The following is a 14,032-nucleotide window of genomic DNA, read 5'->3' as shown; positions in this document are numbered from 1 at the left end:
AAAGTGGCCAGCGGGCTGTCTCTGTTGCGGGCCCCGTAAGTGTTCACCACGAAGGTGCCAAATGAAGTGCGGTTTTAGTGTCGACTACACAAAGGCAACATCTTAACCATCACTCCGCGCTTTACCTGCTGACGGTGCTTTTCGGTGCTCGAAGTATATTTTGGTCGCTTTCACGATGTCATCGTCCGTAATTGCCTCGACGACCAGTTCACCATGGAGGTGCCAGATGCTATCGTGGACCCGTCGGAGGCTGATCGAGAGGAGTATGCAGGCAAGAAGGCGAGCTTGGCGCTGCAGCGCGCATTGGCTGGCGCAGGAGCGTGGATGGCCACAAGTGTGCGCGACCAGCGCAAATGCGACCACCCGCTTCTTCCTGCAGAGATGCCGGCCAGCATTCAAGCGAAGGTCGCGAAGATTCTGCAAGAACGAGGCGTGAGGGAGAAGGAACCAGTCGAGGCGGCGGATCCGAAGGCGCCGTGGCGCCAGCAACTGGAGCATCACGTGGCTCGATTGATGCAGCAAATGCGAGCCCAACCGCAACAATTCCGACAGCTGCTCTTGATGGCATCAGCAGAGACCAATGCGGATTGCGTCGTGAACCCGGGCTTGTCGCGAGGCTTCGTGGACTCTCGGAGTGCCTACCGTCGCCTACGCCGAGCTGCCATGGCGTTGGGCGAAGAAATCTTTTACATGGTGCGAGCGTTTGTACGGCGTAGCGAAACCAATGGCGTCCTACCCCAGGATGCCCAGGCAACCCGCTTGTTATCGTTGTATAAGCTCGAGCTTCGGCGACACGTTACCATCAGCGCAGTGGTTGAGTGTATTCACCAGGCAGACAGCGGCGTTTGTGCGCCTTCCGCAAACAATCAGGGCGACTCCAAGCCAGGGTTCTGTATTAAAAAGGGACCAAACAAGCATCCTCTACTTCGAAGACAAGTAAAGAGTGCTGGTGTCACAAGTGGTGGGCCTGGCGAGCTGGTTGCAGCGCTATCTACTCGAGCAGCTAGTGCTCCTTTTGACGCAGTAGGGCGTGGATCTCAAAACCAACAAGTTACAGAGACTGGTTCACCACCCGACAAGATCAAAACGGTTCATGCCTTCAAGTTGCAGGCGCTGGAGCGACTTCTAGCCAACATATGGCAAGGTAGTAAGTCTGTAAGCACGCGCTCGCTTCAGGCAGTACCAGTGAGTCCCCCGAAATTATCCGACGAGACTTTATCTCAAATACAAGAGCGCGTGACAACATTCCTGTATCACCGAAGCCGCGAAAATTACCCTCTTTGGAGCGACCCGCCATTGTCCAGGGAAGAGACCGCCCGACACTTGTCTTCGTTGGTGGCCACTCTTCTGACGACACCGTTGCTGCAAGGTTTAAGCATCGACCAACTACTTGAGGTGGCCAGGGCTGCAAGATGGCAAATCTTGGCTCCTGGAGACACACTATGCACTCGCAATACCGAGATTGACGCTCTCGTCGTCGTCATGGACGGATCGCTCGTCTCATCAACTCCCACAGACCCCACATCGGGCGCGTCCAGTCCGCTCCCAGCCACAAGTGTGGCCATTTCAGCTCCAGTCTGTTTGGGAGAGCTTGGCGTGGTTCGTTCTTCGGAGCGCTGGCCACATACACTGACAGCTCAGTCTGAAGGAGGCGTAAAGGCCTTAACGCTGCCCAAGCTGGCCTTCGAGGCACTATTGCACAGGTTTTTCAACGGCGGAAAGGCAATACCACCTGCCCTCACTGGGCCTGCAAATGCTTTACAACCACGACGGCCATCGTCGTCTCCGGCGGTGATTGCAAGGCGTCTTGCTCGATCTTTTCGGAGCTCGGTGTCGGGACGTCGACCATCTACAGCCGCGCCGACGGTAGCGATGGAGGCCAACATCGCACGATGGCATGAAGTACGCGACGAAAAACTTCGCGACTATCGTGCTGGACTAGAAGCCGAGCAACGAGCAGCAGCGCTGGACGCACTACAGAGAGCGATGGCGGAATTGTCATCTGCATCTGCCGAAGAAGACGATACAGAGTTCTCACAGCATTCAACCTCTGTGCTATCTCCACGTAAAGGTACATGGTCTCGTCACGAATATTACCCGAACTTCAATCCGGGATCGAGTTTGATGACCAACCCAGAGGTCGACGAATCTCAAGAAGAGGTAGTGGAATCGCATGAACTTCACGAGTCTTCCGACGGGCTGCAACCGAATCGCTATCCCTTAACGGCGACTGAGGCTACAGTCCGCAAAGATTCATCCACCGAGTTTGCAGATCAGTTGCGAGGGTTCTACCGGACGTTAAATGCTCGGCGTTCTGTCATGAGAGCACGACTTGCTTCTAGCACGACTTCGGATCAAATGACTCAACAATTTTACGAAAGAAGACGTAGCAGCGCTGGCGCCACTACCACTGCAACTGAAAACACCGCCCCTGTTTCAGAGACAGCGTGGTGGGATGAACAGGAAGAGGCTGGAAATCGGATTGAAGACGCTGTCGGAATGCTGCGGGATGACACTTTTGGCAGTGCTTCTGGCATTTGCTCGCCGCTCCTCAGCCGTCTTCTGAGTCCTCCCTTCTCATCTCAATTGGGTAACTCCTCAGCAGCACCCTCACCGTCTAAAGAGGAGCTGCCTTCACCACTGAAATCGCCGCTAAAATCTGATGCCGCTTTACCGTCGCGTTGGTCCCAGCAGGGAAATAACGCAGGAGGAACCTCTAGTGAAGACAGTGACGTCGTGTGGCTTACAAGTAAGGTGGAGTCAGGTGCTCCAGAAACAAATGCATACGATGGGGAAACTTCACCGGTGTCCAGGTCGAAGAACCAGACTGAAGATGACCGAGCAGCAGCATCCATGCGGGCACGCAAGTCCGCTTTGAATATCATGCTAACCAGGCAGTCGACAACTACCATGGCGAGACACAGCAAGTTGTTAGACGCAGAGACGGCACAGCATGTCCTCATCCAGAAGCATTTTGCAGATACGTCACGTCTGGGCGGAACATCATCAGGTGGGAGTCGTCCGCAATCGGGGCGACCTCAATCCGCTGGGCTTGGTGTTTCAGAACTGCACCAAAGCCACAGTCATGCCCCGCTTCCTCTTCGTGCAGATCTCCAGCGGCGTATGGATTCCGTGCTCAATGAGCTGCAACTGCCACCCAAAACGAAGCTGGATCTGGTACTCAAGTACACGCACGCAGACCACTACGACCAGTTCCCGATGGCTGTTCAGCTCTGGGAGCGAGTGAATGGAGCAGTAGCTTCGCGGGAGCGCGTGATGAAGTCTTTGTGGGAGTTTGAACTGTTGGCAAGCGATCCACGCCGTCACTTCCGCTCCATTTCCACGCATCGACTACGCGAAGAAAAGGAGCGCGACGCACTCTTTTCACAGCTCAACCATGCGTCGAAGACTTGTAGCGACGCACTGGATGACCTCTTGCGGTGTTGCGGCGACATCGTGTGTCTGGGTGATCGACCGTATTGCGAAAAGATGAAGAAGGACTACGTAGAGCTTCTGTACGAGGTGGAGCAGGAGCGACTGCGCATCATTTACAACGGCGTACGGCCGCATGTAGCACCAGCGATCGATGAATTTGACGACGAGACTCAACCAGCGCGAGAAGAGACCGAAACCTTGCCTGGTTGTCCGTCATCCGGACGAACTCTCATCAACATACGGGTTCCGTCTGCAGGTGCAATTTCATCTTCCCTTGCTCCACGTCGCCCGTTAAATACGAAGGACAGCAACTTTTCGCCTCGAAGTTCTGCTGCTAACAATCCACTGGAAGGCAAAGTTGAATTGAACCCCAGCCTTCGTGACAACCAAGAGCAGGAGACCGAGACTGATACTCACACCCCCGAATTTGCCGTCGATGGCACAAATGCTGGCCCGACAAGCGCTCGCTACCAACTTGCTACACCACGTGAGTCCATTTACGCCCCTGTTAGCTCGCTGAACAGCAAGCAAGAACCGGAGAACCAGATTAGGCGAGCATCTCGAGTTACGGTACAAGTCCAAAAGCAGCGCCAGACAGAACTCGCTGCACTGAGCAAACAACTCGAGGCAGAGGAGAAAGAATCTGCTCCGTTCCGTACTGCTACCCCCACGGGAGTAGCACCAGCAACGCAAGCGACGCGACCACCAGAGAAAACTTACACTGTCCCGACAAAAGATGCAAAGAAATCAGAGTCGCGAATGAAGCAGCAAGAAGAGCGCGCTTCTCTCCGAGAATTGTTTCAGCAATTTATCTCCCGCTCTAAGAGCTAGATGGACTCGTTAAGGAGACCTCGGAAAGCGAACACGGCCTTCAAACGGGTCACGTTCGTGAGGGCGTGAATCGAGAGCTAAGCGTCCCAATTGAGTTTCCACAAGTTCCAGGTTGTGCTCATATGCCTCTCCGCGACTCGCAAACCAGTCCAAAAATCGTGTGCTCAATTCTACGTGCTCCTGCAGCTTTTCACAACGTGTTCGTAAGTCTTCCAAGCTCGAGGAGAGAGCTCTGTGGGCTGAATCGGGAGCCTTTGCAGCAATTTGACGACTCAAATCGGCCAACTGGGCTTCTATCTCCTGTCGTGGGGCCTTCTCCTGAAGATTTTGCTTCAAAGGATAGCAGGGATAGCAGTCAGCTGGGCAATTCTCAACAAAGGCGTTGAATACCTGTACCAACCTCAAAGTGCTGATACTGTTGCTGAAGCTGCGTCGCAAAAGCACCACCACTAGAGTGAAACTTGGCAGAAAGCGCGCGCAGTGTGGCTTCGCTGGTGGCCGCAGCCGTTTTGAGCTCATCCAGAGCAAGTTGCAGTTGATCCGTCATGCTGTCCAGCCGTTGGATCTGCGGCGCGACAGCTTGATGGTGGCGATGCTCGAAAGCATCTAGCATCTGCCGAAGCTTGTCCGCGTGGTGCCAGGCCTCTTCCTGGCCGATTTTATGCGCTTCATGCTCCGAGTCAAGACGAGCAACGAAGCGCTGAGTCTGCTTCTGCTGTAGTTGCACAGTCTCTACTTGCTTCGACAGCTGCGTAACCATGGGGCGAAAGCTATGAATCTGCACCAGTACTCCATCCAACCGCGCAGACTCAGACTGGAAGCAAGCAAGAACACATGAGCACAGCGAGTTAGCCAAGGTTACAAACACTGCTCTCTAAGCGTGAACACATCTTCCCGACCTTGTCCATTTTGGTGATCAATCTTCTATCCACCGCCTCCATTCTCTCATGCAGTTCAGTTTGCTCAGTCTGCAGGCATTGCACCAACTGCAAGCTAGCGAGTTCACAGCGGAGCTCTTTTCCGAGCTCCCCGGAGGCCGTTTTCGCTCGGATTTCCACATCGTCGACCTCCTGGCGGTCTGCTTTGACGCGGAGCTGGCAGTCGATCGTCTCCAATTGCGCTCGCATTGCAATTGCACTTTTCTTCATTGTGGCGCCCTCACTCTCCGCCTTTTGCACGCGGTGCTCGAGCATCGAGACGGCGGCGCGGAGAATTTTGCAGTCGGCGAGCGTCTGGCGCTGCGAGGCCTGCACCAGTCGGAGGTTTTCCTGCAACTCACGGATCTGCGCGGCCTGCGCGTTGAGGACCGACACGAGACGGTGGATTGGCGCCTCCGCGGCGTGGGCGTCGAAGAGGTCGGCGACCTGCAGCGCGACGAAGGAGGCGGCCATCGATCGGTCTGCCGCGACCGTGGAAGATTTCGTTTTTCTGAAGATTTGTATAGAACATGGCTACATTGTTAAAATGGTTTTCTGAAGATTTGTATGGATCATGGCTACCTCATGAGAAGGCTACATGTTGCAGTTGCCCTGCAGCTGGCTGGCCAAGTGTTTTGTGGCGCGGTCTGGTCCAAACAGCAGGGAACGATGGAAATAAACGGCGATTACGAGCACTACCTAGCCCCCAGCTGATAGAGCACTGTAATCCCAATCGTGGAAGATTGTCCGCTATCGCTCACGACGTCCTGAGCCAGCAGGCGGATGTCGCGTTGGACTGCTTGGGCCAGCGGCTTGATGGCCATCACACTGGCGGGAGAAGCTCATGTGCATAGGCACCACCGCGGAGTGAAATCAAAATGCAGCATGGAATGGAGCGAAGCAACCCCCATGGGGTCCATGATGCTCGAGCTACGTGGTAGCACCTGAGCTCAGATTGAGGTCAGATGCGTATAGAGAACTACGATCCTGGTACAGAGGTCTCTCTCAATAAGAGCAAGGGGTCACCAAATCGATTTTGGAGGGATTAGAGATATGTAAGCGGATCTATATTGGAATTTTTGTATCAATGATCAGAAATACCGGGATATCGAAATTGCGAGGTGCGCTTATTGAGAAGGACCTCTGTACAGCAGATAAATGAACGCGCCACGTTGGCCACGGCGGTATCAGTGGCATGCCTGTCTGCTGACCGACTCGCGTTTGGTGCTGCTAGCGCCTCTACATTGCGGAGACCATTGCGATGGCCAGCACGTGCGTTTGCCAGAGGTGTGCTCGGCGGAAGGCTTGCTGGCCAGTGGCCACCATCCTACCATGGTATTGTCCCTCTGCCATGTCACGCTCCAGTGCCAGAGTATCCAGCATGCTTCGAACGAAAGTGGTCTTGCCGCTATTTCTGTTTTGGACTGGGACAGCCCCGAAATGGCCAGGGCCGGAATCCGGTGCAGCGAATGCTGGAGGTGGTTGACCGGAGACTAATACGTCGTCGTGGTCGCATGTTTCATCTGCAAGGCGAGGCAAAGCGACAGCAGCAACCGGGTTCCCATGCTGCTTCCCTTTGAGTTTTCACTTGGCTCCACTATTACCCGCCGTCGACGCGGACGCATCCCACAGCTGAGACTACCAGCCGGTTTTTGACCAATCCCGCCCATCCGCCGCGTTTCTGTCCCTCTTTCTGTCTTTTTGTAGTGGTGACTAACTTGAACCTACTGTATCGCACCGCTTGCGCTCGGCTGGCGAGCGGACGCGATGCCTCATTCCCCATTTCACCCGCTGCAGCGCACTCTTCCACGACTGCCCGCAACCTAACTCCGTCATGGTGGCCGTGCCCCGATCCAAGTGCATGTCCATGGACGTCTCCGCCGCGTCGACCGCCGACCTGTCCACGCTCCAAGTCAAAGTGGGCGAGCTGTGCCTCACAGCCGACGGCACGTGGCTCTACGTGCTGCATGTCGCCTGCGGCCGCGCGCGTTGGACGGTGCCCAAGCGCTACAGCGAGATCCGCGAGCTGTGGCTCGATCTCGGCAAGGCGCTGGCTGACAGCGACGCTCACGCGACCTGCACCGAGCGCTGCCACTTCCTCGCCGGCCTGGAACAGGACAAGTTCCCCAAGAAGCACCTGCTGCTCACGCAGCACAAGCTCGAGGCGCGCGCCAGCGAGCTCGACCAGTTCTTCCTCAAGCTGGCCATGCGCCTCAACCTGTGCAAGCCACACGAGCTGCAGAGGTGCCACCTGCGCGGCTGCCCGCTGCTCGCGCTCATCGCGGGCTTCTTCGAGGTCGACGCCGAGCAGGCCAAGACCCGCGCCGCCATGGGCTTCCAGCGCAGCATCTCCATGCAGCCCGAGACGCATCGCCACAACCAGCAATTCACCAAGAAGCGGCGCGGCAGCATCAGCGTCAGCATGGGAGTGGGCATCGCCCGCCGCTTCTCCTTCGGCTTCCAGGATCGGCATTCCGCTGTAGCCGCTCTGGCGCAGTAAGTGGCGTACGGATACGCCGTTATTTTATTGCAGGCTAGATGCTCCCTAGAACCCGCCCGTGCAGGCAGTCCACTATTTAGCTAATATATAGCGCCCCATATTCATGCGTCTTCAGCTTGGCTTCCTGTGCAGCGTCTCGCTGGATTTTGTGCATCTGGATCGGAGACACACCGGGTACTAGCGTGCGACTCGGAGCAATAAAGCATACTGAAAGCGCCAAACCAACTGCCTCGCCTTCAAGTCACTAACTACAGTGTCGCAGTAGCATTGGACATGGTGCTGGCACGACGATGCAATGTGTTGTATACGTTCTGGGTGTATATTGCTACGATCTACGGTGTCTCAAGCTGCTGCAGCAGGTGGTTCTGCTCGTCCACCACGAGCGCGTCCACGATGTCGTCCAGCAGCTCGCCGTTCAGCATGCGCTCGATGCCGAACACCGTCACGTTCACGCGGTGGTCGCTCACGCGGCTCTGCGGGAAGTTGTACGTCCGCACGCGCTCGGAGCGGTCTCCAGAGCCCACCTGCGAGTTACGCATCGTCTGGCGCTCGGCGTCGCGTCTCCGACGGATGCCGTCGAACACACGCGCACGTAAAATCTTCAGCGCCTTGGCCTTGTTCTGGTGCTGCGATCGCTCGTCCTGCACGGCCGCGACGATGCCAGTGGGTAGGTGCGTAATGCGTACAGCACTCTCCGTGGTGTTGACGTGCTGACCACCAGCGCCCGATGCACGGTAGACATCGATACGAAGGTCTTTCGTGTCGATCTCCACTTCCACCTCCTCGGCTTCCGGCAGAACCACCACCGATACGGCGCTGGTGTGCACGCGCACATCGTTCACCGGCACACGCTGCACGCGGTGCACACCGCTCTCGAACTTCATGCGACCGTAGGCACCGCGGCCCGTTAGAGAGCACACGCACTCCTTGCAGCCACCCAGGTCCGTTTCCGAGATACTCATGATCTCGAACTTCCAGCCCTTGACCAGCGCCACCTTCTGGTACATCTTGAGGATGTCAGCAGCGAACAGACAAGCCTCGTCGCCTCCCGTACCAGCGCGAATCTCCAAGATTGAGCTCTTTTCGTCCGCTTCATCGCGCGGCAGCATGAGACGCACCACCTCGCTCTCTAGCTTGTTGATGGCCTCCAGCAGCTCTCGACGCTCGTCCTCGGCCATGCGACGTAGCTCGACCGCGTCGGCGTCGTCGCTGTCTGCCTGCTCGGTGATCATCTCGTCCAGCTCCTCCACAGACTTCTGCTGAGTCTGCAGCTCGCGCACAGCCGTCACCTTGGGCTCCAGCTCCGCCATCTCAATGGACAGGTTCGTGATCTTGTCAGAAGAGAAGCTGCCGTCGTTGCTATTAAACACCATAACCACGTTAGTAAAACACACTCGACCACCTCCACACAGCATCGTCAAGTCATAAACTATTTAATAACCACAGAGTAGCCACGTACTGCGATAATTCGTGTGCCAATTCATCATAGCGGCGCCCCAGCAGGTCCATCTGGCTCAGAATCGCTGCAGGCATTGCAAAACCGCGCGTTTGCAGTGCATTGTGTTGCCACAGTTTCACAGCGGAAGGTACTCGAGGTCGCACAAGCTGCTGCGGTTGGAGCGCACCGTCCGCCAGCGCCAGCACACGCCGCTGGCGCCGCAGCCACTGCAGTCCGCTGCCTAGCATTATCGTCGCTGTGTGGCCCAGGATTGGAACGTATTTACCTTTATCCGTTCTGTTGTCGATTTTGTGTACGTTAATAACCTGAACATCACTGAACTGTGCCGGTATCCATTTCAAATCCTTCGAAGATGGCTCGCGGCTATCACCTTGGAGACGCTTGGTACGTTGTGTCCTGCAGCTGGTGGCAGCGCGTCGTGGAGCGCGGCGAGACGCCAAGTGACACGCGCATCCGCAATGGCGACATCGTGGACGCCAGTCGCAGTTGCCGCTGCTGCAGTCGCTCGATCCTCAAGCCGAATTTGATGGAGGATGTGGACTTCCGACTCGTGGCAGAGCGCGTGTGGGGTGCGCTGTCCATGGAGTTCGGCTACGACTGGGCTGTACGTCGGGAGGTGGTGACAATGGGTAGACGACTGGGTGTGGACGTGTATCCTGCCGGACTGGAGGAACGGGCCACGGGGCACGGGCACATCTCGACGCCGGCGTCAATTGACGCTCCAGTGTCGCCTCCGACCTCTCCAAACAGAGACGAAGCCTTATCGCCCAAAGCTCTGGAGCAGTGGAGATCGGAGCTCGAAACTGGGCAAATGGTGGACGCCCTGGACACGGACAGCAAGTGGTACGAAGCGAGGATCGTGAACATCACGGACAACCAGGCCAAGGTGCACTATCGCGGCTGGAGCATCAAGTGGGATGAGTGGCTCGCCCGAACGTCGCCCAGGCTCATGCCGCTGCACTCTAAAGTGCGCGATTGGCGTCGCTTTCGGGTGGATGATGAGGTGCAGGTGGGCGAGACGCGCCCTGGCAAGAAGCGGATACTGTGGCGCGACGCCAAGGTGCTGTCCACGGTCAAGTCGCTGCTCGTGCAGCTCCAGGTCGACGACGAGGTACACTGGATGGACGCGCAGGACGAGCGTCTCTGTCCTCCAGGTACGCACCGCGCCGTCAACGCTGACGCAGCCTCATTGTCCTCGCCCACCAGCATCACCACAGCCGGCAGCAGCAGCAACAACAGCACCCCTACAGCCGTGCGCCGGAAGCGCCTCAAAACGTCCTCCAGCCAGTTCTTGCAGTTCGACGACTGACTGTCCAAATGTGTCCAAACTCGCTCTGTATATTGCCGGTGCGAACTTTAGCAAACTAAAAAATGGCACCACGTTGAAGTGCCATTTTTTATTTTCGTCCAATCACAGCGACTCCAAATTCAAATTCCCACGAGCTCATTCAAAGCGACGCCGACGTCGATGGCAGCGTTCGAGACCGACGTTGAGGGCGCCAGAGGCGACACATGGGCGCTCCCAGACTGGGAGGAGTACAGCGAGGTCGCCAGCAGCATCTTCGCGGGCGACTGGAGCGACGTGGAGGCCGACGTGAGCCTGGACACGGCCAGCAGCGTGGCCAGCACCGAGCACCAGCGTGTATACCGTATACAGCGGGCCAGAGGAGGATTTTCGGACGAGAAACAGCGCGGCCTAGGGGGGACCCACTCGCTGTATACACGTCGGCGGCTGGAGGAGAGCTCCCAAGGTGCTCCGAGCGTCCGCAGCAGCGCCAACTGGTTCCAACCGGCGCCTTGCGTCTCTCCACGCGTTCAGGAGCCACCGCCAGGGTCGAAAGAGAAGCAAGTGGAGAGTGAACTCTTGGCTCAGCAGAGTGAGATCAGCACAGAGTTGCAGGCTGTGAGGAGACAGCTGAGTGACTTCCAGGACAAGTGGAGGAAGGCGGCGGAAGGACGAGCAGATGGCGAGATGCAGAGCTCAGGAGCTCCGACGGTGGCCAGTTCGTGGTCATCTCCTGCTCCAGTGAGAGGACGTACACCGGTAGGGGAGACGGTGGCAGCTCAGACTGAGAGGGGTGAAAGGGAAGATGCTGTGAAGCAGTGGCTGCAGTTACTTACGCACAAGTTGGAGGCGTTGACGAGGAAGTACTCACATGAACCGACGCTACAATTCCAGGCAGCGATGGTTCATCTTGGAGGCCTTGACAGTTCAAAGAAAGACGCCAAAGATACTTCGGAAGGCCCGTCGAATAATGACGGTGGAGGGGAAGACGATATCTCGTCGCTTTCTTCGTGGCATGTAGGCCGTGGGCTGAAAAACGCAGTTTCTTTGGAGATTGCTGAACAGTTTCTGGAGCTGGAGCAAGCTATTGCATGCATGAACGGAGCAGTGGAGCAGCATGAGCGCCGGCAGATGACGAACTTTGACCGTGCAGTCCAGCAGGTGCAAGGGTATCACCACGAGCGAATGCAGCGAGTGGTGAACGAGTCACTTGCAGAATTGAAGCTTGTGAGAGGGAGGTACAAGAAGAAAGAGGCTCAGCTCGAGGACGAACTGCGCGCTGCTAACAAAGAAGTCGAACAGTGGAAACGGACGGCGACAGATGCGGAGCACCGGAAAAAGCTGGACCAAGAAACCTTGGAATTTCAACTTTCCTCAGCAAAGGAGCAGGTGCTACAGCTTGTACCTACTGTAGTGGAAGGGGGTAGTTTCTTGACTGACTCCATTTTCTATCTGTAGCATGACCACGCTTGCCGACGCTACGAGGACGCCGTGGCGCAGTTGAACAACCAACTCAAAACGTTGCGTGCTGAGCGGAAGCAGGTCGTTAGCCAGCACAGGGATACACAAGAGGTCATATCACAGGCAAAGGAGGGGGCTGAAGCCCTAGAAAGGCAGTGCCAGGCGCTGAAGAAGCAGCAAGAGCGTACGAAGGAGCTCCATGACCGAGAGCTGCGCATCCTTCACGACACCATTCGGCAGCTTCGGGATAGCAATGACGAAATGGAGACACAGCACTGCAAGGAGAAGCAAGCGTTGGCAGGAACAATCGAAAAGATAAAGACATTGCAACAAGCAGAGGCACAGAAGATTGAAGCACAGGTACGGAGTGATATCGAGCAGCAGATGCTGTGCGAACTTCTCCCCGAGAAGATGGCCAATCTGGAAAAACGACATGAGGAAGCTATTAGCGCAATGACGGCCGAACACAAGCGCCAACTATCACAACTAGAAGCACAGCTCGATGAAGTGAAACTTGTGGAGCCCTCAAGTGCTTGTGCGGTCGCAACACAAACAGATCGTCCAACCGCCAACGAAAGTGAAACGACAAATGCTCAAGTGGGAGGTGACAACCAGGCGCAAGAACAAGTCGAAGAGCTTTCTCGTCGATGTCGAGCGCTGGAGAAACTGCTAGACAAGAAATTTGAGGATACGCCACGTTCCTTATCATCGAGTCGTCAGTGCGAATCTTGCCACTCGGATGATGGTATTTCGACCAGGAGCGTTCTTGTTGGTCGGCATGACCTCAGCTCAAGTCGTAGCAGCAGTATCCATAGCGACAGCAATTTTCGGCCACGCGTGAGTGGAAAGAGCAGAGCGCTGGCTCGAGCCCTTCTTGGCTCTTCACGCGCCTCACTCAACAGTCTATCGCTAGACGACAAGGCACCAGCATTCGCTAATGAAACCACGCTGGCCACAGATGAAGCTACGTTGGGGGCGCATGAAATGTGGGACTCTGCGTCATTCACGTCCATCGACACTGTGGATGACCTCTCCTTATTTGCCTCCCAGCGCACTACGCCTCGTCACCCCATGCGGTCGACACAGGGGATCCTCACGCTAGTTCGCCAGATCAAGCACGCGGCATCGCCACTAGGTATTCAAAGAGAGCGTCGCGAGCCGGACCCCGAGGTTAACTGGGAAACGCTGAAACGAAAGCACGCGGCAAGAGATTCGCCACCGTCGATTTCCAAGGACTCGGAAAAAGCAGCCACAGCGAGTTCGTTGCACGGCGCTGGCGATGATGTTTCAGTCACACCAGGGGGGGCATCTGCCTTCGACGACCTGCTTTGTTGACATGCATAGCAATATAATTTACTGGGAATACAACAACTTCATTGTTGCTCAGAGCAACTCGCTCTCGCTCACGCACCTAACGTTAGCACAAAATACTGTCCTGCGAAGCTCAATGCCGAAAAAGCAATCAAAGCTAAGCTCTCGCCTATGCTGGGACCAAAAAAGTCGCGTCAATAACGAGGTCCCGACAGCGTTGAACCCGCCCCAACAGTAGCTAGCACTATTACCCATACGTCGTGAGTGAGCAAAGGTCTTCAGCAGCAGCGGCAAGCAAATCCCAGTAGAAGACAATAAAGTCTATAGCTTCTAAGAACGAAGACAGCACGACAAGTGAATGGATGATAGCAAGCAAGTGGAGAACCCTGAAAGAATCTTCAAGCGGGTTCTTCACAGCACCATCCGGCAAGCCAACAAATTCAAACTCGAACGGCGAGATTTGCTCAATGTCCAAGAGCGAAGCGGGCCCCCAGAGCTTGTTACCTCTTGCCCATGACAGCCGCAGATTTCCTCCGAGCGCTGCGAGCCGAGCAAATCGCGACCAGGGCCTCGATTTTTCTGCTTGGTTCTTCGTATCGTCGGACAAACTGTTCACAAACGAGCCCTTGGTGACCACGGACGAGGCGAAGATTCAATGTCATTCAGCACCACCACCGACAACCATCAGCTCGCAGCCCGCTGCGTGTCGTCATCGCATTGCCTGCGACGCTGTCGATCTCAAAACATGCAGCGACGTCTCCTAAAACCGGAATCGGCCACCAATTCGGTGAGCCGTGAGCCGGATCCGACACTGCGCTCCAAGCAGAAATACG

At 56.1% G+C, this 14,032-nt stretch overlaps 6 protein-coding genes across 6 annotated transcripts; 4 read left to right on the top strand and 2 right to left on the bottom strand.

Annotated features, from left to right (window-relative positions):
• Window positions 1-213: 213 nt before the first annotated feature.
• On the top strand, window positions 214-4,266 carry KRP23_4445 (Coiled-coil domain-containing protein 87; the record flags this gene model as incomplete). Its single annotated transcript, XM_067889403.1, has 1 exon — window positions 214-4,266. One exon carries the CDS (start codon window positions 214-216, stop codon window positions 4,264-4,266), a length of 4,053 nt encoding a protein of 1,350 aa, XP_067748566.1.
• A 9-nt stretch (window positions 4,267-4,275) lies between these two features.
• On the bottom strand, window positions 4,276-5,657 carry KRP23_4444 (uncharacterized protein; the record flags this gene model as incomplete). The annotated part of the gene is made up of 3 exons (XM_067889402.1): window positions 4,276-4,596; window positions 4,667-5,080; window positions 5,166-5,657. The coding sequence occupies 3 exons, from the start codon at window positions 5,655-5,657 to the stop codon at window positions 4,276-4,278; spliced, it is 1,227 nt and encodes a 408-aa protein (XP_067748565.1).
• A 1,360-nt stretch (window positions 5,658-7,017) lies between these two features.
• Window positions 7,018-7,683, top strand: KRP23_4443 (uncharacterized protein; the record flags this gene model as incomplete). Its single annotated transcript, XM_067889401.1, has 1 exon — window positions 7,018-7,683. The coding sequence occupies one exon, from the start codon at window positions 7,018-7,020 to the stop codon at window positions 7,681-7,683; it is 666 nt and encodes a 221-aa protein (XP_067748564.1).
• Window positions 7,684-8,015: 332 nt separating this feature from the next.
• Window positions 8,016-9,369, bottom strand: KRP23_4442 (Peptide chain release factor 1; the record flags this gene model as incomplete). The annotated part of the gene is made up of 2 exons (XM_067889399.1): window positions 8,016-9,042; window positions 9,143-9,369. The coding sequence occupies 2 exons, from the start codon at window positions 9,367-9,369 to the stop codon at window positions 8,016-8,018; spliced, it is 1,254 nt and encodes a 417-aa protein (XP_067748563.1).
• Window positions 9,370-9,494: 125 nt separating this feature from the next.
• Window positions 9,495-10,451, top strand: KRP23_4441 (uncharacterized protein; the record flags this gene model as incomplete). The annotated part of the gene is made up of 1 exon (XM_067889398.1): window positions 9,495-10,451. The coding sequence occupies one exon, from the start codon at window positions 9,495-9,497 to the stop codon at window positions 10,449-10,451; it is 957 nt and encodes a 318-aa protein (XP_067748562.1).
• A 159-nt stretch (window positions 10,452-10,610) lies between these two features.
• On the top strand, window positions 10,611-13,223 carry KRP23_4440 (uncharacterized protein; the record flags this gene model as incomplete). The annotated part of the gene is made up of 2 exons (XM_067889397.1): window positions 10,611-11,816; window positions 11,886-13,223. The coding sequence occupies 2 exons, from the start codon at window positions 10,611-10,613 to the stop codon at window positions 13,221-13,223; spliced, it is 2,544 nt and encodes an 847-aa protein (XP_067748561.1).
• Between the last annotated feature and the right edge of the window lie 809 nt (window positions 13,224-14,032).

This window comes from Phytophthora ramorum (assembly GCF_020800215.1).
Source record: "Phytophthora ramorum isolate Pr-102 chromosome Unknown Phyram_PR-102_s0003, whole genome shotgun sequence".
Taxonomy (NCBI): Eukaryota; Oomycota; class Peronosporomycetes; order Peronosporales; family Peronosporaceae; genus Phytophthora; species Phytophthora ramorum.
Note: the sequence above shows the minus strand (reverse complement) of the source record. Positions and strands in the feature narration are given on the sequence as shown.